Below are 26,855 nucleotides of genomic sequence, written 5' to 3'. Positions count from 1 at the left end.
CCCAAGGTTAGTAAGTGAGGTGGTGGCACCAATGAAAATACAAACCACATATCATAACTCCCATCCCCGTGCTCTAACTACTTTCCTCAAGACAAAGGCAAACTTCTCTATGATGAAAATTAGAGAACCCTCACAGCTATTGATAAGTGCACATATGAATCCCATTGCAATGCACTAGATCTTGTGCTGAGAATGGATTGGATATTATGGAGCTTAGTTACTGTGCTACCTTTCTTTTCCTGAGCTCTCTTTATCCTGCTCTAGCAGTTACATTTATTTTCCTGGCCTTATTTTGAAGTTGAGATATAGTCACTCTAATCAGTGTGCCAGTTTATACCTATCTGACTGAAATGTTCCATGGTTTTCTCCATTAAGGCCAGATTGTGACCCCTTTGCTCACAATGAGTAGCACTGTACTCCACAAATAGCCCCACTGGCTTCAGGGGAAGAAATTTTAAATTAAAATCTGGCTTTTTCAAAAAATAGAAATTTTCATGAAAATTTCCAGTTTTTGTCCCCAAAAAATGAACACTTGTCAGTTTAAAACAAAAATTTTCATTTTTTAGGGGGTTTTTTTTGTCAATGAAAATCCAAAAAACATCTAAGAAAATTTTTGACAAAGCCAATTTGTTTTCATCTAATATTTTCATGGGGGGAAGCAGAAAATTCCTGACCAGCTTTGTATACCTCAGCATGAGGGACAGAATCACCGTCCAGCCCTTAGTCATGAAGCTAGTCCTCAGCCCGAAGTACCAAATCACGTTTCCTTCCACAAAGTATTGACCATTAGTGATTCTTTCTATCTGTCTGGTTTTGTAATTTATCCCCTGGATAGAATGATTTGTTTCTTTTAATCAGTGCAGTTGCTGCGATGGTATAACAATGAGCATTAAAAAGAAATACATCCCAAAGCACCAGAGGCTACAGAGCTGCACAGAATGGCAATAGACTTCGCCACCTGCAGAATGAAAGGTAAATCACACTTTTCCATGGCCTCTATCAACATAGTATCTGAGCACCTCATTGTCTTTCATGTATTCATCCTCACAACACCCCGTCATCCCAGTTTTACAGAGTAGAGGGAGACTTAAGTGACTTGCCCCCCGTGACACAGGATACCTGTGGCAGAACAGGGAACAGGATGCAGAGTATCCTAAGTCCCAAGCAACCACACTAAACCCTGGACCGCTTCTTCTACTGCTGGCAGCTTTCTTTTAATAACCACACACTCTAGCAGAATGATTCCCTTTGACTGGAAGAAGGAAAGAGAAACAGTGAAGTTCCTTACACGATTGTTCGATGGAGGCCAGAGCTCTCCGCACCTTGCAGAAACCTGGTGGTTGCTGTACAATCCTGTGCAAAGGAAGCTACTGAAGCCTTAGCTGGATGAGAATATCATTGATACTCATTCAGTTCTAGGCAAATAATGACTAGCACGAGGCTTTGGGCAGCTAATACATGGTAGGAGATGGGGAGAGGTTTCATTTATGTTTCAAAGACAATATGACCTCAGATTTTGCATACAGTTGACACACCTGTAAAGGTAAAAAAACAAGGGGTGTCCCAGAAAAATGGGGCCTCCCAGAAGAAATCTGCTACTGAGATGATTCCTCTTTTGGATAAAAATATAATTGGCTCGTTGTGACTGGTGGTATTGGCTCCAGCTAACACATCTATCACTCCACAACTCAGCTGTCCATTGACCCTATTTAATACATCATTGTAATGACTCCCTGCTGCCTTTTAAATTTAACAGGCACTCACAGTAAGGTGCCAAATGACACCAGTTCAAGACATGAAAGTTCAGAGGCACGATAGAGGCTGAATATTTTACAGTCAATGATTTGTTTTCACCTGTTGTTCAAAATGATAGATAGTATGTAGGACAGTGGCAGTGCAAAAACCCAATAGAATGAGAGGATACCTGCTGTGAATGAAACAGGCTTTGGGTGAGACAAAAGAATGAAACCCTTGGACTGTGTGGGGCAACCATCTCAAGCAAGACCTTGCAATACTAGTTGGACCTGTTCTGGAACACACACACACACACACACACACACAAAATCAATGCCCTGAAAACTACTTAAAGTCACAGAATCATAGACATGTAGGACTGGCAGGGACCTTGAGAGGTCATCTAGTCCAGTCCCCTGCACTCAAGGCAAGTCCATCTTATTGTGCTGAAAATGGTGCTGGAAGGATGATCCTGTGGTTATGGCATGACTCCGGAGACCTGGATTCAATTCCTTGCTCTGCCCCAGCCTGCCTGTGTGACCTTGGATGAGTCACTATGTCTCTTTGTGCCTCAGTTTCCCTTCTGTAAAGTGATGCATCTTTTCTGTCATGTCTATTTAGATTGTAAGTACTTTGAGGCAAGGATTGTAGCATAGCACCTGGTACAACATGGCCCTGATTTTAGGGCCTCAAGGTGCTACAAGTGGTAAAAAATAACAAAAGTAGAATCATAGTGATAACTCTTCTTCTCCTGTAAGGAAGCCAGTAAGAGAAGCACAGCAGGGTCAGGACCTCCCAAACGATTAATCTGTTCCTCCTCAGCAGGAGCATCTGATGGTAGAAATGTCCATCTTGTGAGTGCAGCTTTGAGAACAGAGGCCGCAGAACACAGAGGTGAACTGGCAGCTGAGGATGAAAAGGTGCACGAAATCCCAAGGACTTTGCTTGGATTGACCTACATAGCAGATCCCTACCTTCCTTTGTAAAGCGCATCCTTGGCATATGAATCTGCTACAGCTAGGGCTGAACTGCAAAACTCAGATCCAGAGCCTTGTTTCCCCAGAGTTTGTTGAGGAGGGGTCTTAGTTCACCCCATTGTCCTATCATACTCAGGGAAGTTTGTACAACGGCTAGTATAAATAAAAATTGATTCTTCCTGCCTCCTCCTTTCAGCTGTGTCTGCTCCTGTTATTCAGACACAGCAAACTGGTCAACAGTAAGCTGTAGATATACCAGTCTCACACCACCCATCACTGAGGTGCAAACATATGATATCAAGAACAGCAGTGAGCAGAGACAGTCTCCATCTGCCTATGTAAATCAGTGTAGTACCATTGACTTTAATGGAACTATACCAATGTATACCAGCTGAGGCTCTGGCCCTAAATCTGTAAATCTACTCTTGCACCCCTTCATTCTAGGAGCCCTCTTATCCCACAGAGGAAAGAAGTGGTGGCAGAGAATGCGATTTATATTCATTCATTATCCACATCTGAAAGGAGCTAAAAAATCATAAATAAGTAACAGAAGCGTACCCAGCTGCACATGGTGTTAGTCCAGTTTGTTTTGTAATTTGTTAGTAATTTCTTTTAAAAACTCTCAATTTAAAAAGAAAAATATTTCCCACTGCAATTATTTTTGCAATCCCCAGTCCAAAAAAATAAATAATAAAATAATAGTCTTGCTTTTTATAGTAAAACAGCAGTTACCAATCACAGAGATGTGCTTTGTGCATCTCAGGTAGGCACCTTGGTTATTCTGACATGTAACAATTTTGTCCCCTTTTTTTGCATGCAGGCATGAGAGAGGGAGAGAGAGAGAGAGAAACAAAAAAGAACCCCCCCGCCTCCCGTAATCCTGAAGGAATGGTGTTAAAGGAAATATTTGTTCCAATATAAAAAGTTACTGCTTTGTATATTGAATAAAAGCTTTTTTCCCCCCCTTTTGATTTCTTCAATAGTCAATTGCCAAAACTGAGTATAAAAGCTGGTTTGGTTTGCACCAGTGTAAAAGAACCTGTATAAGCTAGTGAACATGTATATTTCAGCAGTGTTAGAAAGAAGAAGGAACTTCAGCAAGCTGTTTACAATGTATTTTAGTTGTGAGAAAGCAACATCAGCAACACATGGTATTTTGCATAACTTAGCAGAAAATGACAGTCCCTCTTAATTCCCACAGGCTAAATTATTTAGTACAGTCATCCATTACTTGATGATTACAGTTTGAGTGTTTGTAGTAAAATAATTGATTTCTTGTTATGTGACAGGTAGATACATTTAAAATCTAAATATGGGCTCATATCTAGAGGTCCTTACTTAGCTTTTACTCAGGTATAACTCCTACCACATTTCCTCTGAATACAGAGTGAATATGACCTGAGCATGGACTTCAATATTTATCCGAAGTTGCTTTATTTGTACAATACCCGTATAGATTTATCATCTTATTCTGAGTTCACACTAATATAAGTTATGAACAGTAATTCAATTGAAATCATCCAATATAAGTGAGATCTGATTCAGGCTGTTAGTTTCACTTCATTCTGACATCAAAGTTCAGAAATGATGCAGAATGTGTCTTCTGTAGTAATGAACTCTAGTTTGTCACTGCAAAAGGGTTATTGTCCTGCTGCTCAGAATGCTAGAGAGATTTCCAAATCCTAGGACCAGTTAGGCAGTCCTTTGTCGCACAAAACTCCCACTGAGGGCAGTAGGATTCATTTTATGGGAATGAGGACGCATAAAATGGGACATAAAATCAGACTTTCTCACTGTTGTGAACCTTTTCACCTCTTTAATTATACATATAGGTTACAACATTCTTTTCAGTCACAGAGTCTGGATGGAGACGCGACACTGAAATTGTTCCTAGACCATGGAAAATGTACTGGCTTGACTATTCACCAGTGCTCTTTGGTCAGCCATAGCACAGACAAAAGCAAGAGACAGGTAAAGTATTTTCTAGGTGGAGTAACTGGCATCAGACATATAACTAGTTATTTGAGCCACTAAAATTGTCTCTGATATAAAATATGCCTTTGGTCAGATTGACTTTATTCCAGTAGTTTAGTAGGTTGACTGCTGCTGTTTGTTATTGTGGGAGTGAGTTAATCAATTGCCAGTGATGGAATCTTGCAGACAAATGGGAATTCTCTGTTGCAGCTGTTGTCATTCCATGATCGTAAAGCTATAGGGGAGTAAGAATAAGGAGTTAGTTAAGGTTTTCAATGAAGGTGTGATCACATGATGAAGGATAAAAGTGCCTCTATGAAGAAATGACATACAATGTATACAAAAACACCAAATTTCCTACACAAAGGAGTTAGTTTCATCCCCAATCCTTAGCCCTGAAGAAAAGCCTTGTCAAAAGATTCTGTAATACAGACACGATTCTGACAAGTTCAAAAGCTGCATATACTTTTGCGTAGACACAAGACCATGCTGGCTGGATATAGAGACTATTACAGTCTTACCAGCCCCAGCCCTGCATACAATTATTCGTGCATATATGTTGTGCTTATACCTGTGCAGATTCCCATAGGACAAGAGAAAAAGACTTATTTGTAATGAGAAAAGGAGTACTTGTGGCACCTTAGAGACTAACCAATTTATTTGAGCATGAGCTTTCGTGAGTTACAGCTCACTTCACTGGATGCGATGAAGTGAGCTGTAGCTCACGAAAGCTCATGCTCAAATAAATTGGTTAGTCTCTAAGGTGCCACAAGTACTCCTTTTCTTTTTGAGAATGCAGACTAACATGGCTGTTACTCTGAAACCTGTTATTTGTAATGCTCCTTGTTCGAGTCTATCCTTTCCCCAATTCTGTTGTCTCCCTCCGCTCCATAGTGACTGCATCTCTGCTGGTGTCTCTTTCCAATAACATATCCCTCCCATTATTTCCTTGGTCTGGAAATGTCTCGGGGCTTTGTCTTCACACACAGCGCGACAGCAGCGCTTCTCCCGTCAGCGTAGTTCATCCATCTCCGCAGGAGGCGGTAGCTATGTTGAAGGGAGAAGCTCTCCTGCCAGCTCTGTCTTCATGGGGGTTTAGTAGGCATAACTACATCGCTCGGGGTGTGGATTTTTCACACCCCTGAGTGATGTAGTTATACCCATATAGGTGTGTAGTGTAGACCTGGCCTCAGTTGAGGGGGAAGCAGGCAAGCTGGTGTCTTTATACTGCCTTTGATTGACAGTTCTTTGCTTCTCGGGGAGAGGTGAAATTTCCTCCTCTGCAAAAACAACATGTAAAAATAATCATGCTGCCAGCATCTTTTCTGTTATGCATAGAAAAGGGTGATCCTGCATTTCACTCAATTTATTTACACATGCTTCTTGGAAAACGTGGTGTGCAGCCTGAGGCTCAACAGTGAAGTACCTACCACTGTTATATCTGTACCAGATCTGTACACAGTCCTCTTCCTCTGGAATAGAGTGGATCCCATCATCTGGCTGGTTGCCATCCCAGTAGTTATAGTCATAGGAAGAACCATCTGTCCATTCAAAGTGACCTTCCTATTAAACATCATCCGGAAATTAGGGGGAGGGGCTAATGGAGAAGTGCAATGATTTCAACAAATGATTTGTGGAAGTCTGGACTTCAGGATTGGCCAACAGAATATTCTCTTCTACCTTGTAGAGAGTGACGTCATCAATCTGACCTCATTCCTATGTCTAGAAGGCAAAAACTAGGTCCATGCTGAACAAAGGCCCTTCTTCTACTGAGTTTTGCACTCTGCTAGTGTATTGTTTGAGATCATAGAGTATGACTACACTGCAAAGAAAAACATGCAGCGTCGAGTCTCAGTTGATTTGCCCTCCTGGGGCTTGGGCTGTGGGGCTAAAAATAGCAGTGTAGACATTCCCCCTCAGGCTGGAGCCTGAGCTTCGAGAGCTTCCCCCTCGGCAGGTTTAAGAGCCCAGGCTCCACTTCATTGGGTTTCCTTTTGTTACTGTGTAATTTTTCAAAAGATTTCAAAAGTTACAGAGTAAGATAAAGAAAAATGAAAAAGTGGGCGAGGGGGTGGGGGGCTAGACATTATTTATTGTATTGCACTCAACATGGGTGCTGAAAGCCATTGAACCAAACTGCAAACCCTGAATATGATGGAAGCCATGCACTCAGTTGCTATTCTTCAAGCCAGGGGTGCTGGACTCCCTGTACTCACTATCCTTGTCCTCTACCCGTATACACACACACACACACCCCAAAAACGGAGAAAGTAGGAAAATATTTTGCACAAAATTCATACGCACATAAATTGTTCTGTTTCAAACCATGTCACATGGAAACAACTTTGAAATTTCAACATTTATCATGAAATTGTCTCCTCCCCACCCCCTTTTCTTAAACATTTCTTGGCTACCTCAGTAGTTGTGGAGATTGAATTATCCTCTAATGTTCATAGGTCACAGCTGAAACATTGGAAGGGCAATGTGGATAAGCAGAAAATCTTGCTCTCCAGGGCTGTCAGTCCAGCACTTCCAAGTTGTATTATAGTCAGAGGGCAGAAATTGAAAGGTGTAGAGGGAAAACAGAAAAAATAATTTTGCCTTTTATGTGAATCTGATGCCAAGGGTTACATCTCAGTGAGTTCCAGGTTGAATAGATTTCTTGTTCTTTTTATGAGAAAACCTGCTTGCATGATGATCCAGAGAAAAAGCAGGCGGTAGCTAATGTCGCGGTTTCTCACCTGTCTTAGGTCATGAAGTCCCATCCAGATATCGGTGGGTATTCCAGGCACTCGGCTGTTTACTAGGTCATATACAAAGACATTCTCTTCCCAGCTGGTAAAGTACCATAATATGAAATAGTTAGGAGGTTGGTATTAGTGAAATTAAGCAAATACTATCCCTCGGCATTCAGACTGCAGTTTGGCAAATGGGACCCAAATCTTTAAACTACCCTTTGAAACTGTCCATGGAAATTTTGGATTCATTTTCTTAGTTTGTGTAAGAGGATGGCTTAGTATGGCAAAACCCGGAGCTGGTTGGAAACGCAGGGAAAAATACATGGCAGTGATTTCAAATCCCCGAGCCCTTTCAAAATTAAAAAATTCAAACTTTCAAAAATTCAAAATCATTTCAGCAGCTGTAACACCAAGCAGGAAGTGTGATAACGTAAAGTGTCTACTGCCTGTGTTCTGCCGGAATGGTGTGAAATGAACTCAAGCAGGTCAATGAGCTTCCACATCTTAAACCAGTGCTCTTCACGATTTCTGAAGTGGGGGCCACTTTGGCAAAAAAACCTTCAATGTGAGAGCCACATCAACCTGCACAGATGGTTGAACACTCTGAGTTCTTTGTTGGTTGATATGGTAATATTACTGTTATTGGTAATATTGCTTGGGGTGCAGCAGGGAGAATGGGGGGCTGGCTCTGGGAGGGGGATCAGGGCTGGGCAGGGGCTTCGGGTGCAGGAGAGGGTGAGGGGGTGCAAGCTCTGGGAGGGAGTTTGGGTGCAGAAGGGGACTCCAGACTGGGGCAGTGTGTTCGGGTACAGGAGGGGATACAGGGTGCAGGAGGGGGTATGGGGTGCAGGCTCTGGGAGGGGGCTCAGGGCTGGGACAGAGGCTTGGGATGCAGGAGGGGGTAGTGGGGGCTGGCTCGGGGAGGGGGCTCAGGGCTGGAGCAGGGGATGCAGGAGGGGGTTTGGGGTTCTGACTCTGGGAAGGGGGTCAGGGATCAGGCTTGGGGTGCAGGAGGAGGTATTGGGGGCAGGGGTGGCAGGTTTGTAGACATTTTGGTGGTGCCCAGAACGCCCCCCCAAACTCCACCCCCTCCTGCCTAAGGCTCTGGGAAGGAGTTTGGGTAGGGGGAGGAGGTCTGCAGTGCAGGCCCTGGGCTGGGGCAGGGGATTGGGGTGCAGGAGGGGTGCAGGGTACAGGCTCTGGGAAGGAGTTTGGGTGCAAAAGGGGCAAGAGGTTGGGCTCCGAGAGGGAGTTTGGGTGGGGTAGGGGCTGGGGGTGCAGGGGCTGGGATGGAGTTTGGGTGCTGGGTGCAGGCTCCAGGCTGGGGCAGGAGGGGTGGGAGCAGGAGGGGATGAGGGGTGCAGGATCTCGGATGGAGTGCGGAGGGCTGGGGTGCAGGCTCTGGGAGGGAGTTTGGGGGCAGGAGAGGGTGTGTGGGAAGGGGGTGGATGTGCAGGCTCTGGGACGGAGTTTGGGTGCAGGCTCCAGGCTGGGGGTGGGGGGTTTAGGAGGGGGTGAGGGGTGCAGGCTCTGGGAGGGAGTTTGGGGGTTGGAGGGGGTTCAGAGGGAGGGGATGCGAGCTCTGAGAGAGAGTTGGGGGTGGGAGGGGGTTTGGAGGGAGGGGGTGCAAGGATGAGGGGTTTGGGGTGTGGCTGGGGATGAGGGGTGTTGGAGGGGGCTCAGGGCTGGGGTAGAGGGTTAGGGTGCGGGGGGGGTGAGGGCTCTGGCTGGGGGTATGGGCTCTGGGGTAGGGCAGGGCTGAGGATGAGGAGTTTGGAGTGCAGGCAGGCTACCCTTGGGCTGGGGCCAGAGAGGAGGACTCCCCCCAGCCCTCTCCCCATGGACATCAGTGAGCTCTGGGAGAGGGACCCCTCTTCCCCCCACCACACTCACCCGCACCACTGTCACTTCATGTTCTCCTAGGACCCCTCTCAGGTCCAGGAAGCCCCTTTGCCTCCCCTGTAGTGGGTGCCAGGCGGGGGCAGGGGGGGCTGCCATCACATGTGCGCCTCCTTCTCTGCTGCTGCCCCTCACGGCAGCCGCACTGGGGGTGAGGGATGGGGCTGCCCCTTGGCCAGCATGGGGCAGGAGCGGTAACTGTGGGCGGGGGGGGGGGGGGGGCCGTGCTGGTGGAGGGTCCTGCCGGAAAAGGGAAGGGTCTGAGGCAGACGGGCAGGATAAGGGCAACCTGCCCTGCCACGGGTGGTTGGGGGGCACTAGGGCCCTGTGGCGGCAGTTGATGCTGGGAGCCAGCAGAGCAGAGGCAGCGTGGAGCTGCAGGGGAGAGGCAGGGACGCTTGCGGACCCAGGGGAGGTCGCAGGGGCAGCAAGTGGGGGCCGGGGGACACTTGAGGGAGGTGTGGGGGGGTGGCAGGCAGGGCCGGGGGAGAGACCCGGCCCCATACATTGGTGGAGCTGGGCCCCCGGGCCCTGACTATTGCTGGAGCCCGGGCACCACAGGTCCATACAACTCGCTGCCCCTGATTGGGGGCTGGCTCTGGGAGGGGGCTCAGGGCTGGGGCAGGGACTTGGGGTGCAGGAGAGTGTGTTGGGGGCTGGCTCCGGGAGGCTGCAGGTTGGGCAATGGAAGAGCTATTCAGAACCTGCCCATCGAAGGGGGTGGCACTTACTTCGGGGCAGTCCCAGCCCCACGCCGCTCCTGGAAGGGGCCAACACGCCCCTGAAGCCCCTGGGGAGGAATGTTGCTCTGCATGCTGCCCCTCTGTGCAGGCTCCGCCCCCACAACTCCCATTGGCCACAGTTCCCCATTCCCGGCCAATGGGAGCTGCTGGGGCAGTGCTTGCAGGCAGGAGCAGTGCGCAGAGACCTCTGCTTACCCCCTTGCACCCCGGGGCTTTGGGGGCATGCTGGCCTCTTCCAGGAGCAGTGTGGGGCCAGGGCAGGCAAGGAGCCTGCCTTAGCTGCAGCCTCACTGCTGCCAGAAAGCGCAATCGACAGTGAGCCGCATTTAGGGTCCATGGGAGCCACCACTGGCTCACAGGCCTTGCAGTGAAGAACACTGTCTTAAACCATCAAGAGTGGCTGGCCTTGGGATGGAGGAAAAAACATGGAAACAGGACATCGCACGGTGAATGCCCATTCGCTCACTAGGGGCCTGCTTCAGTACTCCTTGATTTCAACGAAAACACTTCTGCAGCACCTCTGTTTTCAATATTAGTGTGTGTGGGGGGGAAGATTCTTGAATTTGAGATGAATTATAGATGTGCCCATGTAGCAAAGTCTTCCTCTGATATCCGAATGTTTAGATCCAGCATTTTGCTTTGGGCCCCATTTCTAATCTGGGTTTGTGAACTGTTCCATGGAACAGGGAATGGAAAACCTTTCTGTTCAGGAAGTTCTGAGTCAGACAAAATTGTAACCAAAGTTGTTCCCTTGAAACCAAAGCCGCCCTCCTCCATGCAGGGACTGATTAATATAATAGGTACAATGTGACTGCAGTTGTCAGAGTGGAGTCTTTGGTAACTGAGGGCCAAATTTTCAGAGTCTCCAAAAATATGACAATAAAATTGGATCAAGCATCTGATTGTGCACACAAAGCCTCACTTTTGCTCATGCACATCAGGTAGTTGGTGTGCAGTTTATATGCAAATGCATGGGGTTTGCACGCACATTCACACGGCCTCTTGAAAATGTGGTCCTTTCAATTATTATATTGTACAACTACAGCCAAACCCAGGGTGATCCAAATAGCTTTGTTGTAACACAGAGCATAAGGTGACAACTTGTTATTTATGTTAATGTAACTAAATAGTATTACAGAACATGGCCATTTCACAAGTGCCTCTGGGCTTGACTAAGAGCAATAGCGATAGATCTGCTTCAGAATTATTGGTTCTACCACTTGAGCTAAAGGAGACTCTCTGATAGACATCTAATTAATACAGTTGAGGAGTTTTGATTTTGTCCATTAGAGGGCAGAGATACACACGCACACTAGCTAGTGCATTTCAATACAGATACGCAGAATTTATGACAGTGGTAAATTAGGCTTAAATGGGTTTGCTTTCTCATAGGAAGGTTAAACTCCAGCTGAGGAATTATTTATATATATTTTTTATTGCCACAGACATTGTTTAGCTGGACTTTGACAATGTTTTAGAAACAGATTTCTTTCATTCTTACCTGTGAATCGATGCTAATTTGGCTGATTTTATGCCAATGGAAAATTCCGCACAATAGAGATCGGCTTCAGCCCATGTTTTATTGAGGGGAAAGTATCTGTAACAGTACCCTTCATATTCTGTCCAAAACAGTGGGCAGGAGTAGGACTGAATTGGCTCTGGCATAGCTGGGGGAGAAAGAAAAGAAAATTGGAAGAGCATTTGATACACAACAGCTGCAGGGACCCCGGCAATGGTGAATGTCTCTGTTTTTTAGGACATGTCTCAATGTCCTTGCTGGCTTTACAAAAAATGAAAAAAATGAAAAATTCCCCTAAGGGCTTAGATTTTCACGAGCAACTGGGGACTTTGTGTGCCTCCATTCTTGGATGCCCCCTCAAAATATCTGAATTTCTAAAGATAGGAGCTCAGCACTTTGGAAAGTTTGAGCAGAATTTGCCATTTCTGAGTAGTCCAAGCAGGGAAGAAAAATACTTTTGGATGCTACCATAATATAAATATTTACTAACCCTACTGTACATTTTCAAAGTAGGCTGGAAGTGACACTATGGAGTTCTGTAGGGTTAAGATCAGGTCTGGGCCCATTCTCATTCACATCAATGCCTGGAAAGAGCAAACTTGTAGGAGAGGTTGAACCACCATTGCAGATAACACAGAGAGAAGGGGAAAGACTCCAATCAAAGGGACCAGGAAAAAAAATTGGGGGCAGTGGTGGGAAACAGATACATGCAACTTCATGCAGTAAAAGCATTGAAAACAGTGTAGAAAGATGCCAAGAAACATTATATCCTAAATGGTCACAAGATACAAGACACTGAGGGAGAAATAGTGAGCAGAAATTTAAATCGATCAGTCACATTTCTGGGAGGTAGGTAAGAAGGTAAATAGGGCCCTGATTCAGCAAGATATTTAAGTACATGCTTAACTTTAAGTACATGACTCGTCTTGCTGAAATCAATGGAATGATCTATGTGTTTTAATCACCAGGACACATCACAGGCTCTGTCATCTCCATCCACGCTATCTCCTTGCCAGTGTGTGATTGTTCCCTGCACTAAATTCATTCTTGAGTGCTGTCCTTTGTTTGTTTGCTTTAAATCAAAGGACTCATGGAGTACTAGTCATCAAATGGAGAAGTGAGCCCCCAGCTGGAGTGATCACTGAAGACTTGGAAAAGGTAGAGCTGAGGGCAGCAAGGATGAAATGTTTCAGGTTTTGGAAAAAGGGGAAGGAAAATGCTGCTGATGTTCTTTAGAAAAGAGGAAGCACAACTGATGTGTATGAAATCCTAAGAGGTCCAGAGAAGGTGGATGCCACAAAACTATTGAAGCAAATAACAGGCTCAGAATCCAGGGAATTCCAATTGAAGCTAGGAAAGGATCTGGTATTCAGGGACTTCAAGGGGAATCATCTTTACAATGAGCACAATTAACCTGTAGAACAAACTCTGCTAAAGGCAAAACTGAAGCGGCAACCAGGAGCATGTTAAAAAAGGGGGGGAATTAGCCAAGTCCTAATCATCACAGGGTACAAATGCTAGAACTCGCTGGGCTGAACTCCTTCTATCCCCAAATGTCACTACATGAAGCTTCCTTTGGCAGTCATTTTGCACCCCATTTCTTTAGTTCCTTCCACCCAGAGCCCTCAAAGCATTTTACGAACATCAGCCGATTCAGCCTCAGAGAAGCCCCCTGATATAAGCATTACACTCAGTTTTCAAGTAAAGAACACTTAAGAGGCAAAGGTGCTCATTGATGGTAACACAGGAAGTCAATGCCACAGCCAGCACTAGAGCCCAGCTCTTCTGCTCCAAGGCCTGTCCTTTAACCATTACATCGCTATGGCTGGGTACAGAACATAAAGCTGCCTCTGGGTTATCGATCAGCTCCCCAGAAACTGGGAGATTTGTCACAGTCTGTGGCAGCAGAATGACTCAGATACCGGGAACTGACTGTTCCCAGCATTTCAGCGCTCACAACAGCACTGTGAAACAAACAGCAGGCATTCAGGGGAACTGGAGCGCTGCGAGTCAGTCTCTCCTGCTGACCCGGGGTATTAAATGCCTCCATAATGTCAAATCTAGTGAGCCCAGTTATTTCAAGTACTGCAAAACTGGAGCTATTGTGTGGCTAATGTAAACAGCTACCTTTTCATTGCTTTTCTCTGACAGCCCCAAGCCTCCACCAGCACTTTTCTATCCCTTGAGCTCAGATAAAAGATAATTATTCTTCCTTTGTGGTGACCCTTCCCCTTTCCCCTCCAGAGCTCTTTAGAGGATGTATCCTGATACAAGTGCTCTTGGAGCCAGTTCCAGTCATTATCGGCCCTGAGAAGTGCCATGCCTAGATAACTAGGGTCAGTGAGCAACTCAGATCTCAAGAACCAAGTAACATTGTAGAGATGAACGAGTTGCTTTCAGATCACTATGTCTGACTATGTTAGTGATGGGCTATGCAAAAGAGCTCTAGTTGAAAATCAGATTGATACCTTGAAAAATGGAAGCAGCTTTTTAAAAATTGTAGCAAATTTGTATTCAGTTAACAGCAAGATGCAGTGTTTATTCCCATGGGTCACATCCTGCCATTGTCTCACAGAGAAAACAGTTACTCAGGGCTACCTCACATCCTGTTACAACAAAACTGGAGAGAGAGAGGGACAGAAGGATCAAACACCAACGAATGGAAGTGAGGGATCGGCCTCCAGCCCCCACAGATCCCAGAAATCCCAGGACAGGAAGCACCAAATAGCTGCAATGCACCCTGCACTCCGCCTTCCCTGACATGTACTGAGGGATCAGTCATGGAGTATAGGTTAGTGCTGCTTATAACTTCTGTGCATATCTCAGCCTGGCTGTCCACAGGGTTCCTAGCCTCCCTCCTTACCCACTCCCAGAGCCCCTCAGATCCCATGGAGGGTGGAATTGCCTGGAGAAGCCTCAGTGAGTGATAGGGAGCATGGCACACCAGCTCTTCTTGCTCTCACCAGATGTATGTGGGGCTCTTCCATCCACTCATTTTACTTCTCTTTGCTCCCCATCACACCTCACTACAGGGTCCTCAGCCAGGCAAACCATTGACATCAATGGGCATTTTAGCTTAAGGGCCAAATCCAAAGCCTTTGGAGAGCAAGAGGAAGTCTCCCATTAATTTCAGTGGGTCTTGAATTAGATCTGAGTGGGCCCCATATTCTGATTTTATATATATATATTTATGCTGCTGATGTAACTTATTACCAATTCCAGATGCAGTAACATTGGGTAGACACATGCTTCTTCCTGCTGGGTGTGGGTTCAGTACAGCAAGGTGGTGAGGACTCCTGTGGGTTGAGGGCACCCCCAGCTTCTCAGGAACACTCAGCACCTGGAAGGACTCAGCCCTGCCCACCAAGCATTTAGAACACCTTGGGGTACTTAATTATTGGCTGGGATGACTGGAGACACTGTGAGCTTCACGGGCAGCCTAGTCATTGATATTTTTGGAACGCTTGTTAAAAATGACTGCGAACTCTTCACCTTTAGTTGCATGACAGCACAATGGACAAGCCAAAACCAGCAGCCGTCTCAGTGTTTTGCCTTTTCATGTGAAGTGTTATGGGCGTTTGTTGTGTGCTGGTTTGAAATTTCAGTTAGGGTGGTTTTGGCTTCCCTGAAATTTCTTGAGAAAATTGTTCCCCTTGATAGAAATGGTTGAAACGAAATCATCAGACCGAGGTGTTCATAGAGGCTTTTGATCTCCTACACCACTTTCCCGACTAGGTGTCATTAATTTGATTAGCTTCAGTGAACAAGAGGTGCCTGGAGGAATTTAAGGTTAAATATACCAGAAAAGAGAACGAGGGTAGGTCAATGCTTAATTAGCACCTTTCTGTTAGGTCAATGTAGGAAGCCTTTGCACTCTCTTTAGAAGAGGGGTTATTATTCTTAAATTCACAGGAAATAACCAAGGAACCACTTATATTCTAGAACACTTAGGTCTATTTTTATTTTCAAATCTGTCAGACATAGTATGGCAGACAAGCCCACTTCTCAGCAGGAAAACTTGAACCAAGCCCAGCCCGTCAGAAGGGTATTTGCTGGTATGGAAAATGAGGGCAGTGTCATCGGGTCAGTCATATCAGTTTTCTACATGTTCAACTACGTCAGCAGAACACCACTGTTTGACCTCCTTGGTAAAATTCTTGGAGATCTCCTTCAGAAAAGAAAGAGCTAATCCTTTATTATTTTTATCATCATTAACTCTTTCACTGAGAGAAGAAGGATCACCTGTGGTTAAGGATATGGGCAGGGACTCAGGATACTCGGGTGTAATTCTTGGCTCTTTCTGGGTGACCTTGGGCAAGTCACTTAATCTCTGTACCTTGGTTCTCCATCTGTAAAATGAGGATAACAGTGCTTCCTTTGTGCTTCGACTGAATGCTCTATGAGGCAGGGATGGCCTTTTACTCTATGTATTTACAGCATCTTGCACAACAAAGGCCCAATTGTGGTTGAAGCTTCTTGGTGCTCAGTATTCCCAATCAATATTTTCCCATGATGCTTCCGAGAAAGGAAAACTAACAACAACCTGAGCCGTACAGAAATCTGCTTCTCAAGTCATTTTTTTTCATAGCAGCTTCAAATTTAAGATTGGAGGATATTTCTATGATAAAAGTGTATAGCTCTGCAATGTAGAGACTGGGTCTAGAGCAAGACTGACAAATGACATCCAGTCTGGTAGCATTCCTGGCACTTCAAAGCACTCTCACAGCATCTTTTCAACAGCAGATATTACCAGGCTTGTGCTGGAAGCAAATCACATTCTTGCTGGAGACTATTAAAGGGCTTGATTTCATCATGGGCAGCAGGTTTATCAGTAAGAGTCTAAATTGTAAACAAGACATGAATGCCCTTAAAAAGAAGACTTAGCAACTCAGAAAAGAGGGTTCAGTCAAAGGGAGTCCTGTGGCTATCAAAATGTATCTGTAGGGCCCTACCAAATTGATGGCCATGAAAAATGTATCACAGACCGTGAAACCTGGTCTCCAGCTGTGAAATCTGGTCTTTTGTGTGCTCTTACCCTATACTGTACAGATTTGATGGAGGAGGCCAGGGTTCTCAGATTGGGGGTCCTGACCCAAAAGGGAGTTGCAGGGGAGTCGCAAGGTTATTTGAGGCAGGTCACGGTATTGCCACCCTTACTTCTGAGCTGCCTTCAGAGCTGGGTGGCCAGAGACTGGCGGCTGCTGAATAAGGGCCCAACTCTGCAGACAGCAGGGCAGAAGTAAGGATGGCAATACCATACCATGCCATCCTTACTTCTGCACGGCTGCTGGCGGCGGTTCTGCCTTCAGAACTGGGCTCCTGGCCAGCAGCCACCCTTCTACAGCCACCCAGCTCCGAAGGCAGCGCTGCCGCCAGCAGCAGTTCAGAAATAAGGGGAGCAGTACCACAACCCCCCCACCACTCCTTTTTGGGTCAGGATCCCTACAATTACAACACTGTGAAATTTCAGATTGAAATAGCTGAAATCATGAAATTTACAATTTTTAAAACTCTATGACCAGGAAATTGACCAAAATAGACCATGACTTTGGTAGGACCTTAGTTATGTGGCTTTGACTGTGCCTGCTACAGAGATCCAGAGATTTCAATCAACCGTGCTGTATTGCAAATAGCATACCTAGCCTTCATGAGATTAATGCTCTTCTGGGGCCCAATCCTCAGGAGGTGCTGAGCACCTTCAACTGCACTAAAGTTGCTTGGCATCAAGGGTCCCCACCAATACTCAGGAGGCATTGAGCACCTCACAGGATCAGGCCCCTAGAGTAGATTGAATGAGAGAAAACTCCCTTTACATGTAATGATCAACTGACCTTCTGCTATGGAAACCATTCCTGGAACTCTGCTGGGACTAGATGCCAGCAAGTGTGCGTTCTCTCTTACTTCTTGTACATGCAGTTAGTGTTGTCAGGATCAAGGGGTGAGCACATTTTTGGGGAAAGGGATGTTAATTTTTCTTCTCTTTCCTCTAATGTAGTCCTTTTGATTTTTCATCTCATTTAGTTTACAGCTTACCTTCAGCCACAGGAAAACCTGTAAATACAACATGAAAACATAGAAGGACCCGATGTTCCATCAATGCCCCTCCACTGCCATGTTCAATATATTTATCAGTGGGTGAAATCCTGGCCCCACCGAAGTCAATTGGAGATTTGCTATCAGCTTCAGCGGGGACAGGATTTCCCACAGAGTATGGACAAAAACAAAGAACTGAGAATTTAAAAATGTTTGGAGTAAGGAACTGAAATTGTTTTTCCAGGAGAAAATCCCAGTCCTAGAATGCTTACTCACGGCCTCATCTGCAATGGGACAACTCATGTGGGTAAAGCCTGCAGGTACATGCCTGAGCCAGGTACATGCTTTCAGCAATTCTCCGAATTCAAGCAACACATCAGGCGTCCGTTAATTCATTCTGGTCTGTCATTTTGGAAAGGGTTGGGAATGAAACATCACGTATTGGTGCTATAGATGATGTTAAGCAGGATCACAGAAAATGTGCACAATTACAGAAGGTGTGAGTATGCAGGGAATGGGACACACTTTACAAGCTCCACAAAACAATTCATATGTAAGACTTTGGCACTATCTTCTACAGACGTAACCTAACAATAACTATACACTCCCAGTGAGGATACAAAGTGCCACCCTAGGATAGATCTATAATACCTCACCAGAGTAACTTTTCTACATTCCTCTTACACTACACTCGTTTTAATCTCTCCCTGTTGTTGAATAAAACACACTGCCAAAGGATAAGCACCAAAAGAGGAGTTTATGATGGATAGAAAAGAATAAGCCAATGTCATTAAGTATGACCGAGAGATTCTATGTGAATAAGGGCTGCAGGTTCAGGTCCTTAAATACAGACATCAAAAAATACATAGGGTGTCTTCAATATTATTATCATGCAAAATATTTAATTTGTATGATTATTTTCTCCCTTTCATTACATGACTACTTTCAAAACAAGCAGGTCATGACAAGGCTTTATCTTAAGTGTGTGTGTGCACATGTATTGTACTCTGAAAGTCTCTTGGAAGCCAGCTGCTCCTTTCCTCTGCAGAACGGCAGGGCAGAGTTGGAAGAGAATGGTGTGTGGGGAGATTATAGCTTAACCAGGCAATGGAATGAAACTTTAATTGTGCTGCAAAAGTGTCACAATCTCAGACACCTAGGAGCATTTTTTGTAAATATTTTTTTATCAAAATGAAGTTATTTTTACGGAATTAAATTCTATGGTATTTGTATTTCAAGATGTAAAAATACTATAGCCAATTCTGTAGATCTCCTGCAATACAGAAATACTATACTTCTAGCTGCAACTGGATAGGAGGCATCTTTGATTTTTCTCTCCTCAATTAGGTTTTGAGGAAGCTCCCATTGATTTGATGCCTGGCACTAAAGCCAAGCTTGTGGTAATTATTTTTCTCACTAGTTCATTGAACAATACTTATTGGGTGAGATTCTGCTCATGTAAATTTAGAACACTATCAAAGTGAGTGTAGTTACACTGGAATTACATTGATGTAAATGAGAACAGAATTTGGCTTATTCTATCCAAGTAAAAATGTACTGCAAACCTGGGTAATACAATGAAATCACAAAGCCAGTTAAAATTTTGTTAAAATACTTCTCTCATCTAAAAAAGTACACTTTGTGATTAACTGTAGATAAACTCTGCAGCCAGTTGTGTATGTGTTATATGATCTAATATGTAGAGGGACAGTTCTTACATATGTTAACTTCACTTTATGTTAGAAAGAGTGAATAAAAGAAACGTTGCAAATCACAGTTCTTTACTTTTTGCACTTCCACAGAAAGCTAAACATCCAAAGAGTCACACTCCTTTACAACTTGCCATTGCTTTATTAATTATGATTGTTATTATTATTGAGTGCAATTACTATTGTTTGGACTAAAATCAGATTAAGAGCATTCTTTTATCTTGTAAACATATGTAAACTTCTTGGCACCATTGTACAGGACCACATATTGTTTATAAGATTAAACTGAACATGCCTCCAAAACAAAGAAATAAAGTCAACAGAGAGAATGCTTCAACACGCTGGAACAGAAAATTACTTGGTAATACACCTTCCCAAACTAAGCAGATTATTGAATTTACAAGTTTGGGTTTTATGGAGAAGTTAGCAAAACTGGTAAGGAGAATTGCATGCATTACAGGATACGTTTGTAAAAGTGCCTGATTTTAAGCCATCAATAACCTAATGTTTATTAACCCAAGCCACAGTCAGTGATTTGCACTCACCTTGACTGATTTTAATATTTGTCTGTGGGAAAGCCTGGGTGGCAAGCAAAACCATTGAGAGGAGCACACAGAAATCCCATCTGATCACCGTCTCTGATGGAGGACAAAATTTCATTTCCAGGTCTGCAGAGAGCCAATGACATGAAGCCTTTCCTTAGTTCGGTATCGCCTTGCTCTGCTGCTGAGATTCCTGGAGCAGATGTGAATATACTTTGTGCACTGCACCCTCCCCCGAAACTCCAAACTTTCACAATGACATGCTAGGAAGGCTGGCCAAGCTCCCTCCAGTGTAATACCACACGCTACACAACAACCAAGAGCTTCCCAGCTGAGACGCTTCAAAGAAGCAGCTACATTCCATTTCACTGGCCGAAGTTAGTGACTTTAAACCATTTTTTTTCAAAAGTTCTGGTGAGGTTTTAGAAAGCAGGCACGCACACCTCCTAGTTGTGAGCCTTCAAAGATTAAGTTCTCTATTCAAGCAAACCACATCCCCTTTCTGCTTTCATGGCTGCTTCCTGAGAGATTTTGTTTGTGTCTGTTGACTTGCCAATGTTTTACGCCACTCTTAGCACCGCATGGCACAAGTATGAGAGGTGCTTTCTGGCAGTGCAGTCCTACGTTCTGGAGCAGCAGCACTCAGAATGGGACCTAACTGGTTAGGCCTTACGGTTCGGTGTTGGAAAGATTTGTAGATTTCACATGATGTACAGAAAAGTCACAGCTTCAAACAAACAATATATCAATGGTGGGAGAAGTCTGTGTTAATGTCAGCTTTAGATGTACCTGACTGGCAGCCCTGGAGATATAGGGTATGTCTACACTACGGAATAAGGTCGAATTTATAGAAGTCGGTTTTTTAGAAATCGATTTTATATATTCGAGTGTGTGTCCCCCCACAGAAAATGCTCTAAGTGCATTAAGTGCATTAACTCGGCGGAGTGCTTCCACAGTACCGAGGCTAGAGTCGACTTCCGGAGCATTGCACTGTGGATAGCTATCCCGCAGTTCCCGCAGTCTCCGCTGCCCATTGGAATTCTGGGTTGAGATCCCAATGCCTGATGGGGCTAAAACATTGTCGCGGGTGGTTCTGGGTACATATTGTCAGGCCCCCGTTCCCTCCCTCCCTCCGTGAAAGCAAGGGCAGACAACTGTTTCGCGCCTTTTTTCCTGAGTTACCTGTGCAGACGCCATACCACGGCAAGCATGGAGCCCGCTCAGGTAACCGTCACCGTATGTCTCCTGGGTGCTGGCAGACGCGGTACGGCATTGCTACACAGTAGCAGCAACCCATTGCCTTCTGGCAGCAGACGGTGCAATACGACTGGTAGCCGTCATCGTCGTGTCCGAGGTGCTCCTGGCCGCATCGGCTGGGAGCGCCTGGGCAGACATGGGCGCAGGGACTAAGTTTGGAGTGACTTGACCAGGTCATTCTCTTTAGTCCTGCAGTCAGTCCTATTGAACCTATGGTGAGCAGGCAGGCGATACGGATTGCTAGCAGTCGTACTGTACCATCTTCTGCCAGGCAGGCAAGAGATGAGGATGGCTAGCAGTCGTACTGTACCATCTTCTGCCGGGCAGGCAAGTGATGAGGATGGCTAGCAGTCATACTGTATATCTTCTTGCCGAGCAGCCATGAGATGTGGATGGCATGCAGTCCTTCTGCACCGTCTGCTGCCAGCCAAAGATGTAAAAGATAGATGGAGTGGATCAAAACAAGAAATAGACCAGATTGGTTTTGTACTCATTTGCCTCCTCCCCCGTCTAGGGGACTCATTCCTCTAGGTCACACTGCAGTCACTCACAGGGAAGGTGCAGCGAGGTAAATCTAGCCATGTATCAATCAGAGGCCAGACTAACCTCATTGTTCCAATAAGAACAATAACTTAGGTGCACCATTTCTTATTGGAACCCTCCGTGAAGTCCTGCCTGAAATACTCCTTGATGTAAAGCCACCCCCTTTGTTGATTTTAGCTCCCTGAAGCCAACCCTGTAAGCCATGTCGTCAGTTGCCCCTCCCTCCGTCAGAGCAACGGCAGACAATCGTTCCGCACCTTTTTTCTGTGCGGACGCCATACCAAGGCAAGCATGGAGGCCGCTCAGCTCACTTTGGCAATTACGAGCACATTAAAAACCACACGCATTATCCAGGAGTATATGCAGCACCAGAACCTGGCAAAGCGATACCGGGCGAGGAGGCGATGTCAGCGCGGTCACGTGAGTGATCAGGACATGGACACAGATTTCTCTGAAAGCACGGGCCCTGCCAATGCATGCATCATGGTGCTAATGGGGCAGGTTCATGCTGTGGAACGACGATTCTGGGCTCGGGAAACAAGCACAGGCTGGTGGGACCGCATAGTGTTGCAGGTCTGGGACGATTCCCAGGGGCTGCGAAACTTTCGCATGCGTAAGGGCACTTTCATGGAACTTTGTGACTTGCTTTCCCCTGCCCTGAAGCGTATGAATACCAAGATGAGAGCAGCCCTCACAGTTGAGAAGCGAGTGGCAATAGCCCTGTGGAAGCTTGCAATGCCAGACAGCTACCAGTCAGTCTGGAATCAATTTGGAGTGGGCAAATCTACTGTTGGGGCTGCTGTGATGCAAGTAGCCCACGCAATCAAAGATCTGCTGATATCCAGGGTAGTGACCCTGGGAAATGTGCAGGTCATAGTGGATGGCTTTGCTGCAATGGGATTCCCTAACTGTGGTGGGGCCACAGACGGAACCCATATCCCTATCTTGGCACCGGAGCACCAAGCCGGCGAGTACATAAACCGCAAGGGGTACTTTTCAATAGTGCTGCAAGCTCTGGTGGATCACAAGGGACGTTTCACCAACATCAACGTGGGATGGCCGGGAAAGGTACATGACACTCGCATCTTCAGGAACTCTGGTCTGTTTCAAAAGCTGCAGGAAGGGACTTTATTCCCAGACCAGAAAATAACTGTTGGGGATGTTGAAATGCCTATATGTATCCTTGGGGACCCAGCCTACCCCTTAATGCCATGGCTCATGAAGCCGTACACAGGCAGCCTGGACAGTAGTCAGGAGCTGTTCAACTACAGACTGAGCAAGTGCAGAATGGTGGTAGAATGTGCATTTGGACGTTTAAAGGTGCGCTGGCGCAGTTTACTGACTCGCTTAGACCTCAGCGAAACCAATATTCCCACTGTAATTACTGCTTGCTGTGTGCTCCACAATATCTGTGAGAGTAAGGGGGAGATGTTTATGGCGGGGTGGGAGGTTGAGGCAAATCGCCTGGCTGCTGGTTACGTGCAGCCAGACTCCAGGGCGGTTAGAAGAGCACAGGAGGGCGCGGTACGCATCAGAGAAGCTTTGAAAACCAGTTTCATGACTGGCCAGGCTACGGTGTGAAAGTTCTGTTTGTTTCTCCTTGATGAAACCCCCCGCCCCTTGGTTCACACTACTTCTCTGTAAGCTAATCACCCTCCCCTCCTCCCTTCGATCACCGCTTGCAGAGGCAATAAAGTCATTGTTGCTTCACATTCATGCATTCTTTATTCATTCATCACACAAATAGGGGGATGACTACCAAGGTAGCCCAGGAGGGGTGGTGGAGGAGGGAAGGAAAATGCCACACAGCACTTTAAAAGTTTACAACTTTAAAATTTATTGAATGCCAGCCTTCTTTTTTTTGGGCAATCCTCTGTGGCGGAGTGGCTGGTTGGCCGGTGGCCCCCACACCGCGTTCTTGGGCATCTGGGTGTGGAGGCTATGGAACTTGGGGAGGAGGGCGGTTGGTTACACAGGGGCTGTAGTGGCAGTCTGTGCTCCAGCTGCCTTTGCTGCAGCTCAACCATACACTGGAGCATACTAGTTTGGTCCTCCAGCAGCCTCAGCATTGAATCCTGCCTCCTCTCATCACGCTGCCGCCACATTTGAGCTTCAGCCCTGTCTTCAGCCCGCCACTTACTCTCTTCAGCCCGCCACCTCTCCTCCCGGTCATTTTGTGCTTTCCTGCACTCTGACATTATTTGCCTCCACGCATTCGTCTGTGCTCTGTCAGTGTGGGAGGACAGCATGAGCTCAGAGAACATTTCATCTCGAGTGCGTTTTTTTTCTTTCCAATCTTCACTAGCCTCTGGGAAGGAGAAGATCCTGTGATCATTGAAACACATGCAGCTGGTGGAGAAAAAAAAAGGGACAGCGGTATTTAAAAAGACACATTTTATAAAACAGTGGCTACACTCTTTCAGGGTAAACCTTGCTGTTAACATTACATACATAGCACATGTGCTTTCGTTACAAGGTCGCATTTTGCCTCTCCCCACCTCGTGGCTACCCCCTCAACCCTCCCCCCTCCCTGTGGCTAACAGCGGGGAACATTTCTGTTTAGCCACAGGCAAACAGCCCAGCAGGAATGGGCTCCTCTGAGTGTCCCCTGAAGAAAAGCACTCTATTTCAACCAGGTGACCATGAATTATATCTCACTCTCCTGAGGATAACACAGAGAGATAAAGAACGGATGTTGTTTGAACGCCAGCAAACATACACTGCAATGCTTTGTTGTACAATGATTCCCGAGTACGTGTTACTGGCCTGGAGTGGTAAAGTGTCCTACCATGGAGGACGCAATAAGGCTGCCCTCCCCAGAAACCTTTTGCAAAGGCTTTGGGAGTACATCCAGGAGAACCGCGAATGCCAGGGCAAAGTAATCCTTTCACATGCTTGCTTTTAAACCATATATAGTATTTTAAAAGGTACACTCACCGGAGGTCCCTTCTCCGCCTGTCGGGTCCAGGAACCAGCCTTGGGTGGGTTCGGGGGGTACTGGCTCCAGGTCCAGGGTGAGAAACAGTTCCTGGCTGTCGGGACAACCGGTTTCTCCGCTTGCTTGCTGTGAGCTATCTACAACCTCATCATCATCATCATCATCTTCTTCGTCCCCAAAACCTGCTTCCATGTTGCCTCCATCTCCATTGAAGGAGTCAAACAACACGGCTGGGGTAGTGTGGCTGAACCCCCTAAAATGGCATGCAGCTCATCATAGAAGCGGCATGTTTGGGGCTCTGACCCGGAGCGGCCATTCGCCTCTCTAGTTTTCTGGTAGGCTTGCCTCAGCTCCTTCAGTTTCACGCGGCACTGCTTCGGGTCCCTGTTATGGCCTCTGTCCTTCATGCCCTGGGAGATTTTGACAAAGGTTTTGGCATTTTGAAAACTGGAATGGAGTTCTGATAGCACGGATTCCTCTCCCCAAACAGCGATCAGATCCCGTACCTCCCGTTCGGTCCATGCTGGAGCTCTTTTGCGATTCTGGGACTCCATCATGGTCACCTCTGCTGATGAGCTCTGCATGGTCACCTGCAGCTTGCCACGCTGGCCAAACAGGAAATGAGATTCAAAAGTTTGCGGTTCTTTTCCTGTCTACCTGGCCAGTGCATCTGAGTTGAGAGTGCTGTCCAGAGCGGTCACAATGGAGCACTCTGGGATAGCTCCCGGAGGCCAATACCGTCGAATTGTGTCCACAGTACCCCAAATTCAAGCCGGCAAGGCCGATTTAAGCGAAAATCCACTTGTCAGGGGTGGAGTAAGGAAATCGATTTTAAGAGCCCTTTAAGTCGAAATAAAGGGCTTCATCGTGTGGATGGGTGCAGGTTTACATCGATTTAACGCTGCTAAATTCGACCTAAAGTCCTAGTGTAGACCAGGGCATAGACGTGCTAATTTAAGCCCTGACACTGCAAGTTTTCCCAAATGGGTGGACCCCTGCACTCATATGGACACCCGCTGAAGTCCAACCCCATTGAAATCAATGGATATCTGCATGCGTGCAGTGGGTCTGCCTGCTTGGAGCAGCTTGCAGGATTGGGGCCTTATTTGGTGTATTGAATTTTTTTTAAAAATCCCAACTTGATTATCACACACATTGTAAGGAGAGTGATCACTTTAGATAAGCTATTACCAGCAGGAGAGTGGGGTGGGGGAAGGTATTTTTTCATGCTTTGTGTGTATAAAAAGATCTTCTACACTTTCCACAGTATGCATCCGATGAAGTGAGCTGTAGCTTACGAAAGCTTATGCTCAAATAAATTGGTTAGTCTCTAAGGTGCCGCAAGTACTCCTTTTCTTTTTGCGAATACAGACTAACACGGCTGTTACTCTGAAACCTGTCATTATTCCTGAATGTTATGAACCTTTTCTGAAGGCTTTCAACTCCACATAGATCGAGATGCTAGAGCCTGAACCTGTATCTGCCTGCATACAGCTATGCATGGAGCCATGGGATGACCCAAGCCTTCACCTTTGTTTGACCTCCAGACTGAAAGGCTGGCTGGTTATTAAGGAATTACATTCAGAATGAAGGGCAGGCTAAGAGCCCCAGGGCTGTCTCTGACCATTCGAATTGGCCACAGGCATTGATGTGGCAGCATAGCAAACTCACACTTCCAGGCCGGGGCTTCCCATCACAACATTTCAGAAGACAAGAGGGATATTTCTCCCTCTAAAATGGAGATACAGAAAGAAAACAAAAACCAACCATCAGGTCACGCTTCCTTTAATTCCATTATTTATTTATTTGTATATGGACTCTGTAAACAAAGTGGTGAGATTTATGAGAATTTTGTGCTGATGTGGCCATTTTGATAGCCAAAGAGATGAAAATGTCAGTCCATGGGCCTGATCCTGTAAAGGGTTGAGCTCTGTGGGCCTGATCGGAAGCCCTTTGGAGTTCGATTCCTAATGGGTTTTGGATCAGAACCTATATGCAATTCGAATTCTCCTCCAGCAGCAGATTTACACCAGCGTAACTCCATTGACTTCACTGGAGTTACTCGTGATTTATCCAGGGTAAGTGATAAGAAAATCAGGACCAACAACTTGGCTTTTCTTTGTGTTGTGCAATGGACATAACTGACCAAACTGGACACACAGCTGAGTCGGGCTAATAAGTACCACCTCAGTATACATGGCACAAATAAATAGATCTTTATTTTCAATAAATATACACTCTCCATCATA

General features: G+C 45.9%; 1 protein-coding gene across 1 annotated transcript; it reads right to left on the bottom strand.

The window, feature by feature from the left end:
* Positions 1-4,840: 4,840 nt before the first annotated feature.
* Positions 4,841-19,926, bottom strand: CLEC19A (C-type lectin domain containing 19A). Its single transcript, XM_077828753.1, has 5 exons — positions 19,872-19,926; positions 11,567-11,732; positions 7,427-7,520; positions 6,116-6,248; positions 4,841-4,920 (listed from the first exon to the last, which is right to left on the bottom strand). The coding sequence occupies exons 1-5, from the start codon at positions 19,924-19,926 to the stop codon at positions 4,841-4,843; spliced, it is 528 nt and encodes a 175-aa protein (XP_077684879.1).
* Between the last annotated feature and the right edge of the window lie 6,929 nt (positions 19,927-26,855).

The sequence above is a fragment of the Eretmochelys imbricata genome, chromosome 10 (assembly GCF_965152235.1).
Source record: "Eretmochelys imbricata isolate rEreImb1 chromosome 10, rEreImb1.hap1, whole genome shotgun sequence".
Classification (NCBI taxonomy): Eukaryota; Metazoa; Chordata; order Testudines; family Cheloniidae; genus Eretmochelys; species Eretmochelys imbricata.
This window is presented reverse-complemented; position numbering and strand designations above follow the sequence as displayed.